The 26,118-nt window shown below is 43.4% G+C and overlaps 1 protein-coding gene across 3 annotated transcripts in view; it reads left to right on the top strand.

Annotated features, from left to right (window-relative positions):
• usp32 (ubiquitin specific peptidase 32) overlaps positions 1-26,118 on the top strand; it is a 58,432-nt gene that overhangs the window by 2,570 nt on the left and 29,744 nt on the right. For all 3 annotated transcript variants that reach the window (XM_076734854.1, XM_076734855.1, XM_076734853.1), the window contains exons 2-5: positions 14,138-14,265; positions 22,902-23,007; positions 24,286-24,404; positions 25,346-25,505. In XM_076734854.1, the coding sequence (XP_076590969.1) occupies positions 14,138-14,265; positions 22,902-23,007; positions 24,286-24,404; positions 25,346-25,505 (513 nt within the window). The remainder of the gene's footprint in view (positions 1-14,137; positions 14,266-22,901; positions 23,008-24,285; positions 24,405-25,345; positions 25,506-26,118) is intronic.

The raw sequence follows: 26,118 nt of genomic DNA, 5'->3' as shown, positions 1-26,118 counted from the left end.
CATTCAAGTGGCACTGAAATACAGGAACCAAAATCTGTATTGTGAGACGATCTGGTAGATACCAGCCATGTAGGAACCAATGCCATATTGGTATCAGGTTTCAATACCCAACCCATTTTCTGTTCACTTTGTTTACAGTTTCTAACTGCAACAGTGTGTGATTGCTACCATATGTCGAGAGTGAAGTCGTGTTTTTGTTGTTGTTCAGACACAAAGTAGGACACCCAAATGTCTGATGCTCAAATATTTACATCTGCTCTTCAATAGAACAAACTTGGATCAGTACTGCACATGTTCTTGAATTAAAAGTGTGCTGAATTCATTTAAAATAAAGATTCTAAATGGCTTTGAATATGAGAGATTGTTCCCATTTTAAAGTCAGAACATAATCAGTGTGGCTGCTTGCAACATTGAGTATGCTTAGGTCACCAACAAGGTTCAAAATACATTTCAGCCTGTACAGATATACAAATACTTTCAGCACTGACAGGACTCAGCCACAACAAAGAAGAGAAAAGTTACCAATTAGAGCAAAGATTTAGCAGATTGATGTAACAAGCCAGGGCAGGAGGTGGGCACAACAGTCCACTACACCAGAGTGGGGAACTGGGCATCCACATTGTCAGAGGTGAAAGTCCTCTTCCTTTTTCCCAGAGAGTGTGTTAAATGACAGGATGATTGAACATTTACTCAGACGTGCAAGAAACTGCCCCGTTGATCATTGGTGTGCAAATTTAGCACATGTGATGAAATTCATTTGAGAAGAAGTCAAGGGCACAAGACTGCATACATAACTTATAGAGAGGTCATCTGAAGTCCAAATATTGAATCAGCTGGATTGCTTGCAAGGGTAATGGGCAGTGTGGAGTTAGAGGTTGAGCTGTGTCAGACTTACTAAATACATTCAGCAATTTGATAAAGTCCAGTCTTTGATTTTGGATCAGATGTGGTGCAGTGTGTTTTCCTGAATGAATGGCAATGTCTTGAAATGCTAAATGGTTTGATTTTATAGCCCTGCGTGGTCAGGAATGAGGATGGAGCTTTTATAACCTTGTGGTATTGTGAAATCATGAAGAAGGCTCAGTGTTGAGGAACATAAAAGTTAATGTTTATAGTAATCTCCTTTAAATGGCAGTTTACAGTGGAGAAAGAGGACTTGCAGAAGTAGTAGCTGGCTGTATGTACTGTACCTGCAACAGATAACGCTTGATAATGTTCAGTTAACACAAATCCTGTGTGTTCTTGCTGGAGATGTTGACTCACTTTGATGGTAATAATGAAGCCATAGATTGTGGAGCTGTTGCACTGCATTATGTCGCAACAGCTGGCAGTGTTACCATCTCTTCATGTGAACGTGCTCCTGGTTCAAAGCGTCAGTAGACAGGCATCTCTGTGAGACCGTTGTCCTTTTCAGCCAATGTTAACTTTTGTGAAGCAGGATAACTCAAACATAGCCTGACTATGGTGACCTTTACGTCGTCAGACAGGCTCCAGTTGAGAAGTGTTGATCTGTTTCCATAGGCAGGGCTGTGGAATGCTTTTGAAACAGGCTGTATATCCCATGTGTTCAGATGTTTTTATGAATTGAATTCTGCCTCCTAGATTCTCCTAATAAGTCCCTGGAACTCCTTCACAGGTCATTTGGACCTTTGTGGTTTACCACCACATAGTTTAGTAATGCAACAGCCACGGTCATAGCTCTCACTGTCACACAGCCGCACCGTCACCTGAGAACTGCACAGCCTTGCATTTCTGGTTGATGTCAGCAGACCTTATCAGCGGAGGTGATAGACCGCTGCTTTGCATTTTTACCTTGTGCTCCCTGGTTTGTGGATGTAGATTTGCCCACTGCTGCCACAAAGGCTTCCAGTAGGCTGTTTGCTGTGGAAACATGGGCAGGCTGTCTTTTAGATGGTTGCAAATTTGCATGGTAGACTGCTGTCATACAATAGTATAATTGTAGGTTGGCTGTAGATTGCAGGACTGTCTAGGATACATTTCAACACATGCATCCTCCATATACAGTATGTCTACATCTGACATTCGACTGATGGTGGCCGATGGTGCAAGTTCTTAGCGCTGTAAAACACATGTGTGTGCTGTTCTAGCTGACTGCAGTGTTCATGTTTCCTTGATAAATGAGTATCATTTGATCAGTTTAACATTGAATCGTCATTTTGACAGGCTGTTGAACAGGCTCCTTCATCCAAGAGTTACTCAATCATTTTGGTCCTCGACTTCCTCCAACAGGTTTAAATCAATAGCTCATAGCCTTAAGCCTTCAGTATTATAAGATGCACAACAAAGGTGTGTGTTGTGTGCTTTGCTTTTTTCCTCACACAGCAGTGCAGCGTACTAAGCCTTGCAGAATTTTGAGGCTGAGACAACAGTTTTCTAAGTGGCTTCATGACACCTATTGTCTGTGTTCTCATGTCATCAAGCCCTCTGTACGTGCTATGACAAGACTGAGTCCACAGCAATGCAAGTCCTGTTTGACCAAAAACACGGCTTCCTATTAATGCTGAAAGCACTATAACCCATTTCCTTCATCAGTTTTCATGTTTTTTTTAACCCAGATAATAAGGCAAATCTTATAGGTGGTCACATTATTGTAAATGTCTGGTATGACAGACTCAGATATGCAGGGTCATGATGGTAATGTTTGGCCGTGTCACAGTCCACACACGCTGAAAGATGGCAAAAAACATTTTCTTTCAACAAAAATGGGCTTGTTTTCCCAAAGCAATCTGTACAGTAATAAGTAAGCATGGGACTGGCATTCAGTTTAACTGACACTGATTCATTAAACTCGGCCCAGATCTGCCCTGGTACCAAGTCTTAGGATTGACTCACTTATTTCTTTACAATCATGTAAGTCCAATGGGCCCTTTGGACATTCTGACTTATCATAATAGGAAAAGCAGCAGTGTTACTAATAATATTAACAATAGCTCTGTCCTGTTCAAGTGTCCCTGCAATGCCGGGATCAGACTACATTATGATTTTGTCTTTGACGATGGTCACGTGTCAGATCTAATGATCACAGTGCCACAGGCTCTTGCTGTGTCTTGGTCAGGTGACTGGCAAGACTACATGAATGACCCTGACCAATCACAGCACGTCTTATCTCACAATCATGCACAGGTTCATATGTCATCGAGGAGGCGAGTGAAACAACTGTCAGTCAAACTGACAGAAGCATTGTGTGTGATGCTGGTGGTCTTGTGTACCAAAAAAAAAAAGAAAAGAAAGAGAAAAACATCTGTGGATGAGCTCTAATGTTAAAAGCAAATACGAGGTGGTGTAGAGCATTCAGCCATTACTTATTATTATGTACAGCAATTTCACATACAGTAATTTTATTTCCACAGTTATTCATTCTACAAGGGGCAGGCTTAGCTGTGTTGGCTGCATCAAACAGGCTACTTTAACATTTGATCTGGAATTACTGATGATAAGCACATTTCTGCAGTATTTTGTGAATACCCTCGAGGAAACATCAAGTAGGCAGGGACACTGTTGTTTCATGTAGTCTGATCTGGGCATAAGTCATGACAGTGACTCTGAAACTGAAGCAGCTGAAAGGAGCTCAGTCATCATTCATTATATGATTTGCACATGTGCTTTTACTGCTGTGACACATTAAAACGTCCTCTGTGGAGAGACCTGTGATGCTGTAAGTTCAGTCACACGCAGGTGAGCTTCAACACAGCTCCACAGTCCTGTAAAAAATGACACCGGTGTGAATTTTGACTTTGATTTTGATACTTTTAGAATCAAAAAAAGAAGACTGGCCTGGTTGGTTTGATTAACTGAAGAACTGTCACTGGACTTCACAGCCTGCAGCAGAAAACAGAGGGGATTGTAGTGTTTCTAATGATTTGTATGATCAATTCCTAATTGGTTCTGAAAATGAGAAGAAGATATTTTTGTGTCATGCTGTTTTTCCTCTTTCCAATTCCACTGAGCAGCAGTTCCATGCTGAATATTTGGCCCATGCCCACCGGTGAAGTGAGCTTTTTAAGAACAACGCTCTGTGTATGTTCCTGCCTTCAGGCGCTTCTGTTGACACTATGACTAAAAGGTCACCATGGCTCACGTGAGTTCAGTATTTGCATGCTGCTCCAGACGCCTCGGTGCTCCCTGCCAGGGTGTTTCCAGTCTCGCTGGTAGCAGCAGGTCAGCCAGGCCCAGTTTATTTCATAGGACAGCAACCACTGAGTCACAGCAGGACGCCGTGCCGGCTGCTGCTTTGCTGCCACAGTAATTTAGTAAGGTGGTCCAACACTGAAAACCTGCTGTGAATGTGTGTGTGTGCCTGGAATACAGGTGTGTGTACAGTAAGAGAGAGATAGCTAAGGATGCAGTGCTGTGTATCTGTGTCTGGCAATAACTATTGTATGGTATGGTCCAAGACATTGTCTGCTGAAGTGTGCGTGTGCGTGTGCAGGCGTGCGTGCGTGTGTGTGAGCGCGTTGCAGAAATTAGACCCATTGTTTGCCCTGCATTGAATGGTAACAATTGCAGTTAATGCAGCCCAGTGTCCAAGAATACACCCATTGCATCACAGCATCAACAATACACGAAGTGTTCTCCATAATGTGGCTGCTTTGTTTTACGCCCCCATTTGTCCAGTTGTGGTTGTAACAGTTTTGCTATTATCTGGTCGTACTCTTTTGTCATCAGGTTGCCTCAGCCGTACAATAGAACACTTCTTCAGAAACTGGACATTTGCTTGATTTAGTTTTTGGGCTATCAGTAGCAGTGCATTGATATGTTTCTGTCAATCTTGAGTTCAACAAGAGTTTGGCCCTCATGTGCGAGAAGAACTGAGACCCAGCATAGATTGTAGGTGAATTTCATGAATTTAAACTTGTCATGCTGATGATAAGCTGTTGTTTTCAGCACTGATTATTCTTTACATTAATGGTTTAGTCTATACAATGTCAAGAGAAACTAAACACTGATATAAAATGGGGAAAAGCAGTAAATCCTCACATTAGAGAAGCTGGAACAAGAGAACATTTGATATTTTTACTTGATATATGATTTCACCTGCTGTCCTCACCATGGATGGTGATTTGGGAAAGTTTAGTCCCTTTATGTTCTCTTAAAGCTGTCATAATGGTAAATACTGTGTGGTATCATTCAGTGGTTCTCAGTGTGAGGACAGGAAGTTGAAGAATAAATCTGAGGGCTCGTCAGGTCATGATAACAAGATACGAAACCAGAGACAAACATTTTCTATACAAAACTGTGAATTCTTCTGAAAGACTCAAATAAAACAAAGGGACTTGTCATTTTTGGTTGAACGAACCACAAACCAGCAGATCCAGGGACAGTGGGTTGATTTAAGGCAGGGGTCATCAACTACATTTGTCCACTTGCCAGAATTAGATGGTTAAATGAATTTGCATTCTCTTCATTGATCAAGGAGAGTCCACACAGGCACTTTTAAAACAAGGAAAATGCTGATGAGCTACACATGCTGTTGACTTAATACACTGAGCAGATTGTGGAGGCATAAAAACAATGATTCAGCGAGGCAGATGTCACCCTCCCTGCTCTGTCCACCAGTGTAATCAGAGGCAGAAAGACAGAAAATACTGAATCTCAAATCCCTGCCGAACTCTGCCTGAATCTATGGAAGATAGCTAATGGTGAACATCCACCGACTGTGCCTCAAAACGCTGCTCAGGTGTCTTCTGCGTTGAAGGGACATTAAGATGGGGTTACTGCGAAGGCGATTACATGTTCCTCACAAGCTTTTACCCCTCCCCCCCCATCTTTCCTCATATTAAAAGTGATGGTTTGCATTTCATTTGAATAATATGCACTTCAAACAGAGATTTCAGACCAGAAGTTAAATGTAGGAGGGCAGTAGTCGCTATAAATAGGCTGCCTGACTGGTGGGTCTATCCACCGTCTTCCAGTGGAGCCTCACTGATGGACGGCCTGCTCTGGCTGAACTGTCAGCAGACTCTCCATTAACCACCATGTCACTGTGGAGGCTGAGTGAGCGCAGGGTTCACTGGAGTGAACGTGCATCATACAGGCTCGATAATGAGCCTCTGAACCTCGCCACTGGACTCCAGGTTATTTATGATTCGTGTACATTCTGAGATGCATGATCAGAAGGCTGCCACATGACTAAGTGTGCAGTGTGGCTTTCATGTGGATAAACTACAGTCGACCTGCTCATCATCATCATCACGGTGGTGTGTACGTTATTAATACATGTTGATGTGGAAGCTGCACAGTTCCTCTACAAGTCCGGAACTTTCCCACCGGCCCAATCAGAGGGATTCAAATCAACACAGCTAGTTTGAGCCAAAGGAGCTATATGAGATATCAACAGTGATGAATTGGCTAAATAAATGGAAAGCAGACTGTAATGCCAGCAAAGGGATTTGTTTAATGCACTGCACTAAGATCAAACGTGGCGCTAACTGAAAAATATGTAATAATATTAGTGTGCTCTAATGGAGTTTCAGTGGAGACCAAACGTGTATGAGCTGGCTAAACAAGGTACAATAACAGGTGCAATTATGAGTGGGAAGCTGCAGTCCAGGATCACTCACACCTTTGCTCTTTTCTCAGGGTTCGTAATGAATTTGAATTTGGGGCTGGGCATCAAATTTTATTACTTTTATTACTTATACAGACTTTATGGGCATTTTTATGCCTTCACTACAGACAGTAGAGATAGAGGTAGAGATAAGCGAGAGAGATGTAACAAATAAACCAGGAACATTGCTGTTCATTTGCCCAACCCCTAAATTGCTTGATTTGTTCAATCACCAGTCCTAAACCCAAAGAAACTCAGTTTATTCTAACATAAGTCAAACAAAGCCTCACAAAATCCTCACAATTCAGACGTTGGAACAGAAGAATGTTTGCTATTTTATGCTCAGCAAATGAATGAAATGCTTTATTAAAGAAATAAATCAGCTAATTAATTGAGGAGTTGTTTAAGCTCTAATACTCTTTGGTCCAAGAGTTTAAAAAACAAAAAAATCATTGGCACCAGTATCAAAAATGTTCTGCTCATACGCAGTGGTAATTGTAATACAGTGAGCAGTTAAAAGCCTACTCCAGCAGCTACACAATGACTGCACTTTAGCGAAGATTAGTATGTGCTTATGTGTTGTAAATCTGTGAGAATTAAGGTTTTCACTGCTGACGGTGGGCCGTTAGAGAGGGGAAAGGAGAGACGGGCTGCTGATCTGCCTCTGGAGTGTCTCTACAGAAGATTTTCTGCTTCTTGTGAATACCATCAGCACGTACTTTACATGACACAAGGGTGCTCTATTCTCTGTTGCTGGAGCTTGTGCACTCTGCTGATCCCCGTGTATGATTGGCTGCCTGCAGGGCTGCTAAAGCCTGTGATTCAGCTCTTTGACACTAATCAGTTCTATACTCTGATCAGGTGGCTCATACATGAGGTCAACTCAGAATACATATTTGGTATGGTCTTAGCAACACCGTGCTGTGAGAAGGTGGACACCCTGCTGTTCTGGAACACACTGCCCATTGTGTCTCTTTGGCCTGTGTTTCAATATGTAGAACCAGAAGTTCATCTGTTGGCCACTGAGCAGCTCCCCTGCTGCAGTGGGGGTAACAAGGAGTGCTGCTCTTTCTCTCTGCCCACCTGTCAGATTTATCGTCTTTGCTTTTCTAATAAATTGTCCTTATTAATAATGCTGAGAACGTCCACAGGTGAGCTATTAGGCCTGTGGCCCTCAACACTGGGGCCCCTCAGCATTGTGTTCTCTCATCTCTGCTGTACTCACTCTATAAAAATAATTGTGCATCCCCTTCTGAATCTGTGCAGATAACGCAACAGTGGCAGGGATGATTTAGAACAGTGATGAATCAGCTAACAGGGCTGAGGTTGCGGCCCTTGTGGAGTGGTGTCATATCATACAACTCGGTTGTAAACGCCGCAAATGCCTGCATCAGACTACATGATTCTAGCCTGATGTTGAGATGGTTGCCAGTGTTGTAGCCGACTGTGAACGACAGTCCGACGTCCGTACTTGTGTGGTGTGACATGCTAAATAACCTGTTGTGCAACGTGATTGGTCGGGGTCATGTAGTCTTGCCAGTCACCAGACCAAGACATGGGAAGAGTTTCTGGCAATTTCATTGTGAGAACTGACACTGTAGTCTGATCGCAGCTTAAGACAAAATAAATGAGAAATGTTGGTCGGTCCTACCTCCGTTAGTCATTAATTACTGCCAGACCAGCAAGAAGTTAGCTCTGTCAGCTAGAGGCCTCTAGTGTGCATCCTCTAAAGGCCCAAAAACACAAAAGGCCAAAGAAACCTGAGAAATGTTTATGGTGTATGCATCCAATAAGCAACTTGCATTGGAATGAAAGGGGCACCATCTTGGAACATCTTGCTACATCTCTTAATACAGTTTCAGCTCCTCAGTTGTAAAAAGTAGGCGATAAGTAGTTTGGATAGAGTTTAGGCAACCACTCGTCACATCCAGGACACCAATCCTGAACTTCAAATGTAGCTTTAAACCAACATCAGTCATTTAGAAGCACTGTCCTCATGTGAAATTTTGATAAAATAGACAAAGGGGTCTTTTTTTTTTTTTTTTTTCACTCAAAGGAGCTTACATTCTTGGCTGGTGCAAACTGTCAGTGAGCGTATCATTGATTGAGATAGCTAGTTTTTGTTGCCTTTTCCACGATTCAGCTTCTTTCCACTGCGTCAGGAAACGGTTCCTTTGTTTGAAAGGAGTGCAGTGGGGCATTTTTGACAGCTGCTGTACCTCGAGCACAGTGTGTTACAACACAAGGTCTTATATAACCAGTATCTTCCACTTAAAAAGTTTGCCTTATTCCATCCTGATGGCTGCCTTGTGGATTATCTCAGGACATCCCGAGGTGATGCATTGTTATTTTCTGATGACTTTTTCACCTCAGCCCTCTGACCAGACAGGCCAGATGGTTTGTTACACTGAGCCCTCTGGGAAGTCGTCCTTGGAAACTCTTTGGAGAAGGGTAGACAATTGAAAAAAAAAAAAAAACAACTTGGCAGCTGATTGGATAAACCATTTGTCACCACCTATCATGTTTTAATTTCGACCAATCAGATCAACGAGCCATTTGATGTAGTAGGAGAGCAAAACTCTTGCCAAAGTCAATCAGGAGAAGAGCGAAAACGTGTTTTCCATAAAGATAATCCTTCAGCGCAGTACCTGGTGCTACAGCAGCCTCAAAGCTAACCTCTTCGGGGAGCCGCCATTGCTGTTTCTGAACAAACAGTCGCTTCTCTTGCTGTCGTCACACCTAACACACGTGTAGCTGCCAGTAGTTGGATGGAAATGACTGTGGTTCAGCCACAAACGCATAACATGAAGCCTGAAAAGATGGATTCTCATGACCTCATGTGATCTCGCGACTCCAGCTGCCTCACAGGGTACACAACCAGTGGCGTTCTTTTCAGTTTTCAGGGTAGATATTGCTTTTTTTATATCTGCCGCATTGCAAATGTGCCTGCAATAACCAACAGCCTGTCCTCAGCAGAAGGCCTTCCTCTGCTTTTCTTGCTGTAAAACGTTCTTTTGACTTTGACTTTTCTAATTTGTTTTTATGAGTTCTTTTTTCTCCCAGGGAGCCATCTTCAACAGCCATTCTCTGTAATTCAATTCCCTCTCTGTAGCCATGTGAGCAAGACCCTCTTTCCTATTTATGCAGGTGTTAAATAAGCACATAACTGTTGTCATCTGTCTTCATAGAGGCCAAAGCAGAATCATGTTGTTGAGTTGAGCTTTGGAAAGCAAGCTGTTTTTATTACTGACCTCACATGAGCCTATGGAGAAACAAAGGAAAGGGTACAAATCACATCCTCCAACGTGATAACTGATGTGTATGACTGTGGGAATGCGTTCTTTGGTTTTTAACAAATACCAGCTTGTGTCTTGTTTGTTTAATCTGTAAAGAAAACCGAAGTGTAACAGTTACACATGGTTATGTGAGAGGTTATGTGTGGGACTGTTTCCTCACTGGGTGCAATGACTTCCTGGAGTCTTGTTGTCACTGCCAGGTTGCCAAGCAACCAGCGGAAACTCTCGGACTTCAGGAAGTCACTGAAATAGTCCTGTGCATATCCCCATAAAACCGCAACATTGCATCTGTACGCTTCTGTTTTTGTACTTCTGTATCCTGGAAATAAGAGCATTTCCCAAAATGTTGAGCTTTTCCTTTAATGCCGTTCGAGCACACACGTGGCCTGCAGTGGCAGTTACCTCATTAGTCAGGAAATCTTGCAGTGCCTCAGTTCAGTCCTTGCTGATGACGATCAGAGGAAAATAAATCCTGAATCGTGACTTCAGACACATTCAGTCTGCACTTCAGCTTCAGAACCTGCTTTTCCTGAGCCGGTCTTAGAAAACATTGCACAACACACCTAATAAAATGAGGGAATTTAGAAGAATGTCTACAGGTCTGTTGTGAAAATAAGTTTGAAGCAGGTGCAATACCCTGACCAGCAGCTCATCCCCTCATGATGACACCAGCAGTTCCTCATCAATCCCCAGTTGCATCGACTGTGTTTCATTTCTTTGCATCATTGGCCTCTTTCCATCACCTCGTACAGTAGGCAGCACAGAAGGTACAGACGAAGTGTTTGTGGGAGAGAGAAGTGGACCACAGGAGATACGTTTGCTGGATGAAACACAACTCGTGTGTTTGTAATATTTGAATGAGAAGGTGATTCAAAATGAAACCGTTGTGTCTGTGAGAGAAACGACTCGCACAGCTGAACTGTATGAGTGGTTAATGGTCACTGTGGATAGAAAAGGGTCACCAGGCCAACCAAGATGTACTTTTTCAAAGGCCTCGATTAAAGGGGGCAAAGTGTGTGTGTGTGTGTGTGTGGGGGGGGGTGTTTACAGTATATGTATGTATTTTCTGAACAGTTTAACTGTTCCATGCATGCGTTATATACAGTTTTGCTGTTATCTGGATGATGTGAGATAGAGGTGTTTGTGCGTGTCCAGTGACTGATGTCAGCCTTTTCATTTCACCTGTTAACTCGTCAACAGTCATTTCTTTCACTACTCATTCATCATCTCTTATTTACTGTCTCTTGCTTTGTTAAAGTCAGCAGTGCAGAGGAAGGAAAGAGTGTCAGTCCAGTTACATGGACACATGATGTTTTTCCCTCAGTAGTCTAGAACTCATTTTTTGCTGCGTTCTGCACCTTTAAAGCCAAATTATATGGTCTCTGTTTTACAGTAAGTTTGGTCTCTGGATATTTTTTTTAAATTAAGACGGAACCACAGCATGGCCATCCCTGAAACTGAAGCAATGGCAATACTTCATTTTCATAGCTGGATGTGAAATTAATAAGATGATGCTGAAAATCAATAAGAGGTTGTAGAATAATAGAGTGAAGTTCATTTGATATGCACTCTAACAGTTTACCGGGAGTGTTGAGGAGACACCAAGTTAAACTATTATGGGATTTTATTTTCTAAGTCTGTATTAACCATAAAGGAGAAGCAGCACCAGTGTTTTTAAAGGTCAACACTTTGTACTAGAAGAAGTACATTGCTGTGTTGCCGCCCAACATGCGGCACATTACTGTATGTGTGTGTGGGAGTTGTGCATGTCTACCAGCTGGGCAGACTTCAAGTTTAAACCTCTGCCCAGGTGGACTCTATTGCCATCTACAGGCTGGTGTCAAGAGAGTTCACAAGCAGATGGAAGTGACCAAAGCATGGTCTATAGACATGTTTCAAAATAACATGTTACAGTAGGCACAGAACTTTCTGGAGTGGTCGTGATTAATGGATGATCAGCTTTGATTAATCAAGAATGTACAGATTGACAATGTGCAGCATCATTCTAACAGTATTTGCCCTTGCTGTTTTGTTGTTGTACTGTAGAAAGCTTAAAATTGAGAAGGACTGACAGAAATGTTTGTATTGCCGAACACTTCCCTGCGGGTCAGAGTGGAACAGCTTCGTAAACTGTTCGCTACCATGATGTGAGCTGATTGCTGATGGAAAGTTATGGTTGCTTGGGTGAAATTAGAGAGAACAGAAGCGGAGATGATGGTAATGAGCTCAACCTCACAGCAGGCATCATATTACTGCTGTATTGTGGCGATGCTGCCTGGAACCTTTCCAGCGCTACTGATGCAAGTCTTAAAAAGAAATCATGTAAACTGTACTCAGGGATGTTTCTCAGTGAGCACATTGATGTTACAGTGCTACACTCCAGGGAAGGAGGCTGTTACCAAGCTCTGTAACTGTGATGTGGTCTACGCCTTTCATCGCAAACCTTCAGTCCATGTGCTTTAATGTGCAGCGTGTGTGTGATGCGGTACACGTGACTGAAAGACTTCAGCAGATGCTCGTTGATTTGTTTTAACTGGCATCGTGTCTGTAAGGCAGCAGTTAATGTCTAATGTCTAAAATCTCTTTTGGACAGTCATTTAGTCTAAAAAATTTGTTGACATACTAAATTGCTTGTTTTGTCTCATCAATAGTCCAAAATCCCAAAAGGTGTTTTATTCATATTCATATGAAACAGAGCAGTGCAGCTCAGCTGTATTTGTTTTTAGTTAATGAATTAGTTCAATTCTTAATCAGTGGTCAACACTGTCATTTTTGTTCACGTTCAGTCAGTGGACCTATTCACTTCTGAAGTTCTGGTGGTTTCAGCACTGACGTCTCCACACCTCTGCTGGCCCTGCTGGTGATGGTTCAGTTGAGCCAGCAGCACAGTGCACAGTGAGCAGCTGTGTCTGGAAAGCTCCATCACCGTTTGATCTGGATGTACTGACAATATAGCTGAATGTGTTTCATTGCAGCAGCAGAGCAAGCAGGATAATTGTTGCCGTTGGGACTCCATCCTAGTATCTCTTTCACGCACACATGCACACACACACTCACACACTCACACAGTGCAGCAGAGGACAATAGGATGTGTGTGTCATGAAGTGATGCTGCTGATGGTTACAGCTCTGCACTTGCGCAAGTCATCACACGGGAAGACCCTGAAATTTATGTGTGTGTGTGTGTGTGTGTGAGTGAGTGAGCATTTGTGTGTGTGTGTACGTGTGTGCATGTTTACTGATTTTATTGCTGTTGTAGCCAGGGGCAGAACAACACTGAGGTGTTGGACATACTCTCCTTTCTTAAACTGTGTCTTCACACTGAGAGTGTCATATACACATGTACATTACGTTGTACACAGTTTTGATGAGTTAGCAGAATCAAATATCTTAGTCTTCATACTTAGTTTGGTCAACATGACAGTCTTAACAGTGTTAACAGTGAACTCTGACAGACTCCGTGTTGCTGCTCAGGCGCTCTGAGAGCAGAGCCTCCTCTGCCTCGTCTAACTGAATCACTCTTTGCTGTAAACGGTCAATTCTTTGATGCGTTTGTTCTGACTCAAGCATGATTGGATGTTGACGTCTGCTTCGTCAGCTGTTATGGGCTGATCGTCTATCATTATGCATTATTGCTTTGTGATTGTTCAGGTATCAGCTGAGAGTCAGCTGTGCGGGGAATACATGCACTTGTGGGGATCATTTAACTGTGGTGTGGATGCTGATTACTCAGCTGTCACCGCTGGAGTGTTGTGAAGTCGATGGCTTTGAAATTGTTCAGCACAAGGCGGTGGTTTGTGGTAAACCTCTAATTGACGAGCTCGACGGAAGATATTTTTGTGCGTGTAAGCATGTAGTAGTGTAGCATGTGAATATGTGTGTACATGTATGTTTTGACTTGCTTGTCAAACAGATATCCTCATATCCACAAATACCCTGTTTAAAGCAGCCTCTCCATTTGAGACTGTCATTCAGACTATATTAAGCTTGTTTTTTCCAAAACTTAACAACCAAAACAATATTCCCCCTCTCATTATCAATGTTGCATATGTTTTTGGGATTCTTTGCTTGGAATGTGGAGACATCTGTTGCTGACAGTCCCTATGACAATTGAGGTGAACTGGATCTGGTTTGTTGTGCCCAAAGTGTCAAAATGACATTACAAAGCATTACATTTGAACACAACAGCAGCGTCTTTCCAAACACAGTGGCCTGGTTACTCAGGATAATCCGAGTCTACATAGTCACCTCTGTTTTTCTATCTTTCTCTCTAGTCACTGATGTGGAACTGAAGCGGCTGAAAGATGCCTTCAAGAGAACCAGCGGCCTCACCTATTACATGACCCAGCAGTGCTTCTACAGGGAAGTGCTGGGAGATGGAGTTCCCCATAAAGTTGCAGAGGTAAGCCACATTAATCTCACACACCATTTGCATTTGCCATTTTATGGTGAATGCTGTCCAAGTAGTCCAGCCTATGTCCAAACCAGGTTAGGTTAAGTCAGTCTTAGTAGAGCATCCAGCGCCCTCCGAGATAGAAATAGTGATATCTGATTTCTAGTGTTTTCTGTTAGTAAGTAACGCTTAAAGATTCAGGATAGGTATGTATAGGATTTAGTGGCATCTATAGTGGCTGCTAAAAATGCAAAAGGTGCTCTCCAGAGCCAGTGTTTGGTTTGTCCATTCTGGGCCACTGTAGAAACATGGTGGACTCAATTGAACACTCCCTCTGTAGATATAAAGGGCTCATTCTATGGTAACGGAAGCGCAACAGTGGGTCCCCATAAATCCTACAGACTGGACCTTTAACTTCAGACAAATTGGAGAAGACTTAGGTGGTTTTGCTGAATGTGTTGTGGGACACAGGGATCAATATTGACCTGGATAGCATTACAGTCAGGGGTGCCGAGCAGAGACTGTAGTGACAAGGCGATCACTGGACTCACACTTTTTGCCTGGAGCTCTCCTGTGTCATCCAGAGAAGGAATCCAGCTCAGGTACAGCGGGTGGATCCTTCCTAACCTAAAAAGAATTGATAAAACTGCAGTCTTCCTCCCAGCACTAAGTCCAGCTCTGCATACCACTAGAGGACTCAGAGGTCCGATGAAGAGGCATCATTACTTCCTTAGTGTTGTGCGTTTCCTGTTTTAAAGAGCATGATGTTGCCGGACATTAGACAGCAAGGGATCAATCTTAAGTGTAAATGGGCCATCAATTATGGAGAATGGCAGTCGGAATAGTTCCAATATGCCTTGGATAGACATCCGGTCCAGTCCGGTGTATGAGCTTAAGCTGGTTTGATTTAATGTGAACCGACTAAAGTGCATTGTCATTATGTGAGGTTCTGGCAAATTAAACAGTAGCCTACATCAATAAACTGTGGAGACGGCACTAATTCCAACTCACCTTGCATTGGTAATAAGCAATTGAAGCTGTTTACCTCCTCGGGTCAATGAAGTCGCATAAGACATCAAAAATAATATTATATCATAAACGACATTCTAAATATCTGTGGGACACTGCATGCCAGAGACGTCCTTCCTTTGTTACTTAATGTTACCGCTGTGCCTTTCTCGTGAGCGCTCCCGTGCGATCCTGTCCCTCTCATTGTAATCCAATCTTACACTGTCGTTTTGGAGACTTTATAAAAAAAAAAAAAATCCACAATGATAAACCCAACACTGAGTGGATGTCTGAGTGGAGACAGCAAAGAGGGGAGTGACAGGGCTCTACCAGGTGAGCTACTACGGCGCCCCAGATGCTGTGTTTCTGACTGGACATGAGTGTGTGTGTGCTTCATTGCGCTATGGAATAACATATTTACTGAGGCTATTTGTTTAAAGATAACATTTTGATATTTTCTCAAGTTGCAGTTGGCCGAAATACTGTACTTATTTGATGTATTATTTTGTCAAGTGCAACACCTAGTGGTTAAATTTGGTGCGGCCCGGTCCTGCATTTGGCTTGAAGGTCCAATGTGAAGGATTTAGTGGCATCTCGCGGCAAGGGTGCAGACTGAATACGCCACGCCTCACCCCTTCCTTTCCAAGTGCGTAGGAGAATCCACTGTGGCCACGAAACACGTGAAAGGCACTGACTAGAGTCAGTGTTTAGTTTGTCCATTCTGGGCTACTGTAGAAACATGGCAGTGCAACATGGCAGAATCCATGGACGAGGACCCACTCACTCTAGCTATAAATAGCTCATTCTGAGGTGATGACAACAAAACGTCCGTCACTGATGGAAGATAATGAAGCTCTGAATTCACGCACTTGAAAATGCAGCTTCTGACTGACAGACACAGCCTCTGACTTGGTGCAGACCATATTGGCCAAAACAATATGACGATATGTAATATCCTAATCTCCATCGTACATGTGGATGGTCAGCATCCAGTATTCATAGAACTGCAGTTACGTAGATAGCTCTTGTTTCCCTCACACATCTCCAGCTGATTGTAATTGACTGAGCCGTTTGCCATCACTCTTCCCAACGTGAGCTGCTCTCCTTCCTCTGGCTGTTGGCAGATTCAGCAACATTCAGAGGGAAAACAGATTGTTTGAGCTTTTCTGAACTGGGATTTGGAAAGGAAGTCCCAAAGTATTACTTCACAGTTTGATGATTTAAGAGTGTTGGTTTCCATGAAGCACCAAAACTCTGAAATATTGCAGTGTACAGATGCATATTTGTTGAATTTTTATTTCATGAGGATACACTGACAACACATATCATGTCTTTAGAGTGCTGTGTGTTTGTGTGTGTGTGTGTGTGTGTGTGTGTGTGTGTGTGTGTGTGTGTGTGTGAGCGTGAGCGTGAGCGAGTGAGGGTCAGTGAAAGCACTTTGTCCAAAAAGCATTCTATAACTGCAGTCCATTTACCGTTCACTGAACACTACAACATGTGTCTTCTCTCGTTCTCTTTCTGACCATCTCTCCGTCCTCCCCTTTGTCACCATGGCAGCAGTTACTGCGGTGACAGCAGTCTAAGGTTGCTGCCGGTCTCTTCAAACAGAAACATGGCTGGTGTACAGTCTGACAGTTCAAAGAAAGCCTGAGCCTAATCAGCCAGTCAACAAACAGACCTGCTCCGTTGAAAGTGCAGACATCTCCGCAACACTTTAGGAAACAAATGTGTCTTGTGCTTAAACACATTCTTCTTTTGGTTGTTAGTGGTCATGATGATGATATGTAGATGCAGTGATCCTCAACAGAGGAGTACACGTAATGCTTTCATGTATAGGATGAAAATAGAGTCTGTTGGATGTGTCTTTGTAGACTGCACAAGGTCACGCAGACTGTTTGAAGGATGTGCTGTCAGCCAGTGGAGCTCAGTGTCACCTCATATTTTTAGTCATATGTGTTGTGATCATGTAATTCCTGTGAAAGTCCTGTATGCATTAAAAATACACTGACACCTGTGGAATAACATGATGCTGGAAACCCCGTTATCTGAAATAGAAGCATGCTGTAATTCAGTTCCTCTCCTCATCTGAGGAGGTGAATACATTCAGCCATCTGTCACGTCACATGATATCACTTATCAATAGCCCCATACAAAAGATTTTAGCGTAGGAAGGATGCATGCAGATCCGGTGTAGTTGTGATTTTTATCAGTTGTTGCTTTACTTGCTGGAGCATCACTCGCAAACACAAAAAAATACTGTAAATATGGTGAAGAGGAAATACAATGAGGAACAGTAAACGGGAACAGTGTCCACAAGTAGATTTTCTTCAACACTCACTCAACAATACTTACAGTAACTCCACAACATTGCAAAGTACAGACTGGTATAGCGTCAATAGAAACTGAGCTTTGTGAGCTGGGAGTTCCACAAATGCTTTTAAACCCAATTACAAATGACTAAACTTCTCTCTCTTACAATATTATGCCAAGTTTCCCAGAAACTCCAGTCAGGCTCATGTCAAAGCCTCACCACCTGTTTCGGAGAGCAGCTCAGAGAGCCTGCAGTCTAAATTTGCTTCAGTCAGGGAGTTTTTTTGAGGCCTTTGTATGAAAGTTTTTCAGCCCAGGATGTCCCTCGAATGAGACAAGACATACAGATCTCATGACAGTTTCAAAACAGACTGCCATGCTGGGCTTCAGGCTACAGACAGCCGAATAATTGAAGGTAACTAATGAGTTGATTAATATGCAGATGACTCTGTGCTGGGCTTAGGGCTTACTGAGCAGTTTGAGGGAAACAATGTGAATCATGTTCTATGGCCTTCAAAGGAACCAGATCCAAACTAAACACCTACGGGAGATTTTGGAGCAGTGTGTCAGGCGGCTATCTCCACCATCAGCACATGGATCAAAACACCAAATGAGTCCTGTTCACCCCTCCAGGAGAGTTCAGACGCTTGGACAATCTATGACAAGGAGCAGTGAGGCTGCTCTCGAGGCTCAGGGTGGACCAGCATCTCATCAAGACAGTTCATGTTGGTTAGTCCTTTAGTTTGGGGTGGGGGAGGGGTTAGTTTTAAAAACACAGGACCAGTGTTTCCCCTACCATTGTACAGGCGGGGGGTCTCCCTGGCCTGGCGGCCTGCCAGGCCAAAAAAAAAATCAATATGCCAAAAATAAGCCACCTATCCATTCATTCATAAATCAATAATCATTTACATTTAGGAGCGCCTCTGTGCAGCGCAACGTGAGTCAACCTGTTGCCTAGTAACGATGCGAGTACCGCTGCTGAGAGTGCGGGCATATTTTATGGGATGTTAAAGGTTTGTAGCTAGCCAACTATGGCGCCGCAGAAGAAAAAAAAAAATCACGGGCGACAGACAACTTAATATAAAGAAGTTTTTCTGCCAGACTCCGGAGCCAAGAAAAGTAGATTAAGGGAGAGTAACGGAGGCAACTCTAAAAAAAAATGACAGGTGCAGGTGAGACGGAAAAAAGGACGGGTGACCCCGGTCTGGCTGCCAGCCCTGGTCGGACGGGTGACCGCGGGCCCGGTCCGACTGGTAACCCAGTCAAAAAAAATACAGCTAAACACAGAACATCTGGCTGGGATCCCGAATGGCTTACTAACGATAAATACAGCCCTTGGTTGTACCACACTCCCCATGGTAAGTTTCCAATTTGTTCTTTAGCTTATATTTTTGTTCTGATTGAGCTTCTTTTTGTTGGTCAGCAATAATGATGAAAATAACACAGACAATGGGCTGGTTTTCCACTAGAACCACTAAGAACCACTAACTGTGAGTGGGATTTCTTGACCATAAACAGGGTACACACATCTCACACACACACACACACACACACACACACACACACACACACACACACACACACACACTATAAATGATCCTTAAATGTAACAATTTACTAAATAAGCTTTCTGGATAAATATAAAATAATAAATAATAAATGCACCTTATTAAGTCACCCTCTCCTTGTGATCTTGAATACAGTCTGGGTGAACAAAAATTTGAATGCAAATATAATAATTGCAGAACTGCAGACTGCTTGCTGTGCCACCTGACTTAAACCAACTGTGCCAATACACCATCCCACGCGTCTCGTCTGTTTAGGGTTTTTTCGGTGGGTGCCACCGGGCCTGAAAAAAATTCTAGGGGAAACACTGCAGGACTATCCATCTTATTTACCTTACATCTCTTCAGCAGGGTTAAACCATTAAGAACACCATCTGAAGGCAGTGTGTGTAGTCTCTGAACATGATGTCATGCAAACTCAGGGGAATACACTGAACGCTTTAAAAAGACTTCATAATTTGATCTCTTTCAGTTTGACTCTTCAGTTACAGCGATGACCGTAAACGTCCTCGAGCTGCTGGGCGTGGGGACAGACCAGTAGCAGTGACAGTTGACTTCCCCGGGTGTTGCCTTTTCCCAGAATTTTGGGGTGGTTGCCACAGTCAGTTTCAGAATCTTATATATACACATTGTTTGCCAAAGTGGTAACGCAGATTGAACATTGCTCCCTCTCTGATATAGTGTGACATAGACATAGGAGCCTGAGTCATTGTATGAATATCAAATTGTCTGTGAAAACAACTGTTTTCTGTATCTCTGTGCTTTAGACATTGTGACAGATGTCATGCTGCCATCTCACAAGGGAAGTAAACACACTGTCAGGCAGACTGAAGAGAAGTATGGCTTTGTAAACTACATGAGAGGCAGTCTGCTTGTGTCTGAATGTCTGTTTCTCACACACGTCGCCTCACACTGCGTGAATGTGGTTTGAACAAAATGTTTAGTTAAAGAAGCTGCACCTCCGTCAAGTTTGGGAGGCAGCAGAGGCCCTCGCCGCCGGCACAGGGTCTAAGTTTAATAAAGGTGTTGTCTTCAAGACCATCTTCCCCTGATGACATCACCAGGCATTGTTCTCTCCCGCGTGACGGAGAAAATGGAACTTTCCGTGACAACTAAATTGACCTTTATGTTTTAGTTCAGTGTAGTTCCCCTAATCTCAACCACTGCCTCATACCTGTTTTGCATACCTGATCTTTTGGCTGTGTCACACCACTCCGTATACTCCAAAAAAAAAAAGGTTTTTAAATCAGAGTAGAAATGTCCATGTTACAGTACAGATAATTACCATGTTTATCTGTAGAATACCAGATTATGCTGTATTGTGATGCGTGATGTGATTGAACAGGGCTGAAGTCAGTGCAGTCATCAGTGCTGTAGTGTCTGACAGGAAAGATGTCTGAGTGTGATGAATGAATCATCTAACGCTGCAGGTTTACTACATTCATTCAGCACTGTCTTAACAGTGAATGAAGGGGACTATTTTGATGCAGCGTTTCACGCATATGGTTTTATTTGAATTCATAGATCAATGGAGAATCCATGCATGTGCCCATAATCTGCACTATATGAAGAAGTGTAAAGAGGAAGAAGTTTAAGCAGAGTGTTATTTGAACCACTGGGCAGAAGACAAGATAAGCCTTTGTTGATAGCCAGAGGGGTCATTTGGTTGTTGCAAAAATGATAGGAGGTATATATAAATCTAAAGTAAGAATGCAAAGCTGGCGGGTCCGAGTGATGTCACGGTCTGTGGTCTCCACTGCTCTGTGGTCTGATGGGGCTCCGTTTTGCATCAGGGTGGAATGATCTGCTGCCTGAGTGAGCAGCTCGTCGAGATGGTGAGGCTGCAGCAGTCAGGGGAAGTCTGGTGGTGGTTTCAGAACTTTGCATGGTGTGACACACTCTCTATTTTTTGAAACCACAAGTGAAGCTCCTCTGCTGTGTGTGACCCACTGACACAGACACACGTCATTCTTTCACTGACAGCACACTCACCTCTCCATGCCTCATCTAGATATGTACAAGACAACATACACTGCTCTGTAGTTCTGTCCTTCATGCTCTGAGTGCAGCTCTGCTAAATGACAATAGCGCCCCCTGGCCTGGACCTCGAACTCTCTAGAAAGCTGAGCTGATTTGGACTTTTGAAGGCTGTTAGAGACAGATTTGTATCCATGATGATGAACATATTTTTGTCCAGATATTTTGTATTGCTTAATTAACTCACGCAGTATTACACACTGTGACCCCAGAAGCAACCTCTAGTAAGGTCAGCCCAGAAACAGATTAGTCTCATCGTAAATTTTTACCTGAAAGAAATTCATTGTTTCTACGTGAGTAGACATCAGTGAAAGCTGCAATGAATTGTTTGAGTATGGAAGACCACTCTTGACCCTGGGGGCAGTGGGTCTGACACATCTCAACTTACAAGAGTTTTCAACTGCATCTCATCCTTTTTTATGAGCAAATGGACCGTGCACAGTAATTAAACAACTTTGCATTAAACTGCAGACCCTCATAGGTTTGCATTCCAGTGACATTGTCTAAATGAGGACAGAGGGAGAGGGGAAATTACAGCACATGGAACAAAGTTGAGAACTGAACTGAACCGGGGACAGTGTGATCTCAGTATGTGATATGTGTCATAACCAGTAGACCACCATGACACCTCGGCGCCTGTCATTTTCTCCAGGGACATTGTGGGCCTTTCATTTAGGTTCATTTCTTTCCACCTTGTTGTCTGTTGTTGGCCCCAGAAAATCCAAACCTAGCCTCCAGAGTGATGCCTGGGTAGAGCTGAGGTGGGACCAGCAAGTAGCAGCCAGCGTGGATGAGCGATGCAAACAGAGTCCTCTACTGCCTCAATGACCTCTTAAAAAAATCTGTCATTTTCATCCAATAATTCCCATGTAACTGAAGCAACTGCATCTTAATATACTCGTACGCGTCTCCATAACAGACAGGACTGGTTCCCCCTGAGCGACAGACATGTGTTCAGTGTACAGATGTTTGGGGCATCCTGGTGGTGAAGGACCTTTGTTACATGTCCTCCTTCTGTCTCTCTCATCTTTTCTGTGTGCTTCTTCCCTAAATGCTGCTGAATAACAGCTTACATGCTCCAAAACAAATCATAAAGAGTGATCCCAGAAACCTGAGCGTACCCACTGTCTGAGCATTCCAAAGAGCTTGATCTGCTGCTGTTTTTAATTTAGTCGATAACCACTTTGACAGTACTTTGAGTCCTTTGTTTTTTGCCCGCCCACTGTCTCCTGCACTTCCTCTGTCTCTATCTTTCATTCTCTCCCTCCTCTTTCTGTCTTTCTTAAAATTCCCCATCTCTAATTTCAGCCTCTGTAGGTCGCAGATGTTTCAGTGTGTGTGGGTTGGGAAGAGATTATGCTCAAACCAAAACACAATTTCTTGTCAAGCACGTGCACCCACAGACACAGTGATAAAGTCGTGTCATCACTCATCTGCCAGCGTGCTCACTGTTCTGCTGCTGAAGTGTAAATGATGTTTGGGAAATGGGATTCTTTCAAACTGGGCTTCACGTTACTTCTGCACAAAGGTTGTCTTAACTGATGGCTGCTTTATTGGATTGTCATATTTTTGGCAGGTGTAAATGACATTGGATCAACCCATTTTATTGTCTGAAAGTGGAAAAGACAAAATGTCAGGTTCACTGGGGACGGCTGATGATTCTGGTGAAATCCGTGGTGAGACGACGGCTTGTCGCTCAACGCCTCTGTGTTTTGTGTGTTTCAGGTGATCTACACCTCATTTGGAGGCTCGTCTAAAGGGCTGCACTTCAACAATCTGATCGTGGGTCTGGTGCTGCTGACCCGGGGACGCGATGAGGAGAAGGCCAAGTGTAAGTTGTTTCCGATGAGTGGACAGGGACTCTGTGTTGACGCTGTTCTGCTGCTTTTCTGTTGTTCTCAAGTGTGTTTCCAACCAACATGAAAGCGTGAAACGTCTTAAAAAGAGAACGTGACTTGAACACAATCAGTTAAGTGTCTAAAAAAAAACACAACAAACCATAAGCTGCAGCAAATAGTCTTCGTCGGTGTCGGCTGACGTGCTGTCAGCCCTGCTGCATGCTTTTATCTAAAGATCTGATGACCACGTGCCACGACAGAGAGTTGAAACCTCATAATCAAAAATTCCAACTACAATACAACTGCAACAGAAGCTGTGGTTACATTAAGTGATTTGAATGTTTGATATTTGCATGTCTGCATGACAGCAACTTAGAGTAACTGCTTTAGTGCAGTGTCAGGGAAATGTCCTGCTCTGTGTCTGACTTTCACTCTCCTTTAAAAGTGCAAACAACAGAATTTTAAGCTCCATGATTAGATGTTTTGTGCAAGTTGAGTTTACTTCTCTACTTGTGTTTTCATACCCACATGCATCTTATCGCTGCACCAGATACAGCACGGCTGCCAGTCTTTTGTGCTGATGATTCAAACAGCCTTGAAAACGCTCCAGCTGTCAGTCACCCCACAGTGTCCTTGTACAAAATGAACAGGACTTGGACTTCCAGAACCCTCGATGCCCCAAATAACTCTCACAACCTTACAGTCAGAGCTGACTGTATCAAGTCATATTGGAAGGGGCTCTTTCTGTTTGTCTGACTTAGACCTTGTTGTGGGACATAATACAAAATTTCCATTCCAGGGAATTACTTATTTCATCCTCTTACAACCATAACGGTATTAAAGTGTTTCTCATGCCCACATTTCTTTCCTGTTCTTCATCCCTACCTGTCAGTCTCTCTCTCTCTCTCTCTCTCTCTCTCTCTCTCTCTCTCTCTCTCTCTCTCTCTCTCTCTCTTTCTCTCTCTCTCTCTCTCTCTCTCTCTCTCTCTTTCTCTCTCTCTCTCTTTCGCTCTCTCTTTCGCTCTCTCTCTCTCTCTATCTCTCTCTCTCTCTCTCTGTCTTCATCATTCTTCTCCTGATAGTTCTGGTTGACGTTTTGCAGGCAGTCTAATCCATCAGGACGGTATTGACATTGTAGCTTCAGTCGTCCTTACTGTCAGTTGCGTAAAAGAGGCCTGCCTTCTGTGATAAAGCTGAACTCTCTTCTGTCACTCTGTGTGTGTGTGTGTGTGTGTGTGTGTGTGTGTGTGTGTGTGTGTGTGTGTACACAGACCTCTTCAGCCTGTTTGCCAGTGATCTGGGTGGATATGCTGCAAGGGAAGATATAGAAGCAGTTCTGCAGGTCCTGGATGGAGAAGTCCCGACCTCCCTCAAAAAGTGCTTCAGTGAGGTCAGAATGCACCACAGCTTGTTATGATGATCTTAATTGTGGACTGACCTTCTGCTTGGCATTGGATGTATGGACTCTATTCAGCCAGGGACATGTATTTAATCACACAATAGATTACAACTAGTGAGTAGAATAGTGATGCGCCATCAATTCAGCTCACTCACAAGCAAGTGACTCTGGTTACGTCAACACTAAAAGGTTTCCATGTTAAAACAGTGTGTCTCCGTTGAGACGAGCATCTTTTCTTAGCACCATTTCGGACTGTCTCACACATGCATTGCAAGATGGATCGTATGGAGGCTGCCGCGGTCACTTCATTCATCGCACCGCTTTCTTTGTAGCACGTGTGACATATATGTCCCACCGCACGGCCCTGGACTTGATAATAACAAAAGCAAGTGAGCTACAGAAGGATAACACCCACACTCTTTCCTTGGCTCATGTCATGGAGTTTGCTTCCATCATTACACAAGTGTTGGTCACATGCTCATGAAACACCTATTGTTTTGCACATGGAGCCACCGAGATAAGACCAAGTTTGCCATCACAGAGACTTATTGTACTGCTTATCAGAATACAAAAGAGCCTTTCAAATCACAGGCCACCGCAAAAAACTTTGGAAAACGCACTCAGTGAAGTGAAAATCCCCCCTGGGGTGCTCCCACACTGAGATAACATTAATGTTAAGGAAGTTCCAATCAAGGTTTTCTGTCCTCCATCATGGTCCTTCAGTGTTGGATGAAGGTCCTGCTTCAAGACTAAAAAGCTGAAGGAATTGCTCTGATAGGAGTGTTTTCTAGAGTCCATTGTGATGCTCACAGCAGTCATACACTCATGACAGACGTAGGCCGTCTCCTGCGTTTCACAGACTAACTGTGTGTGTGTGTGTGTGTGTGTGTGTGTGTGTGTGTGTGTGTGTGTGTGTGTGTGTGTTGTGGCAGGGTGACAAGGTGAACTATGAGCGCTTCAGGAACTGGCTGCTGCAGAACAAGGAGGCCTTCACTTTGTCCAGATGGCTCCTGTCTGGGGGAGTGTGTGTCACGCTCACTGATGACAGTGACACACCCACCTTCTATCAGACCCTGGCTGGCGTCACACACTGTAAGTCCCCAAAACACTCTGAATCAAGGTGTTTGTGATATATTGTGTGTCCACATAGGTAAGTGTGTTAACTTGTGGATGTTCATACTCATAGGTGGTGGCCATTTAGTCTCTTGTTAAATGTTTTTATGGTATACCTTTAAGGCCATACTACAGATAATGGCCAGTTACTAATATATGCTTGGCATACCCGCAATGAATGTCTCACATGGTAGAAACAGCATAATGTACATTTTTACAGCTCTAATTCCATCAGTACAACAACAGAGACATGCCATACGCACCAATCTTCTCTGACTTGCACAAGTTACTGTTTTCATCCACTAATTAGTTCCAGTGGCTTCTTCTTCTGCCATGTTTTGGATCGATGTTGTGCTCTTGTCAATGTCACTCACATGTTTCCCATCAAAAGCCAAAAACCAGAAAAGGGAGAGGGTATATGTCCTTGCAGCAGAGTGGTGAGCATGACGCGGCTGTCATGCTGATAGAACGAGCGCTGTGGAAATGTGCAAACACAGTCAACAGCATTTTCAATATTGGCCCTAAATCCAGCACAAGGTCTTGAAAATGACATTTGGCTTCCCCAGGGACCCGCAGATACTCTGCAGTCCAA

The sequence above is a fragment of the Chaetodon auriga genome, chromosome 7, assembly GCF_051107435.1.
Source record: "Chaetodon auriga isolate fChaAug3 chromosome 7, fChaAug3.hap1, whole genome shotgun sequence".
In the NCBI taxonomy this organism is placed as follows: domain Eukaryota; kingdom Metazoa; phylum Chordata; class Actinopteri; order Chaetodontiformes; family Chaetodontidae; genus Chaetodon; species Chaetodon auriga.
This window is presented reverse-complemented; position numbering and strand designations above follow the sequence as displayed.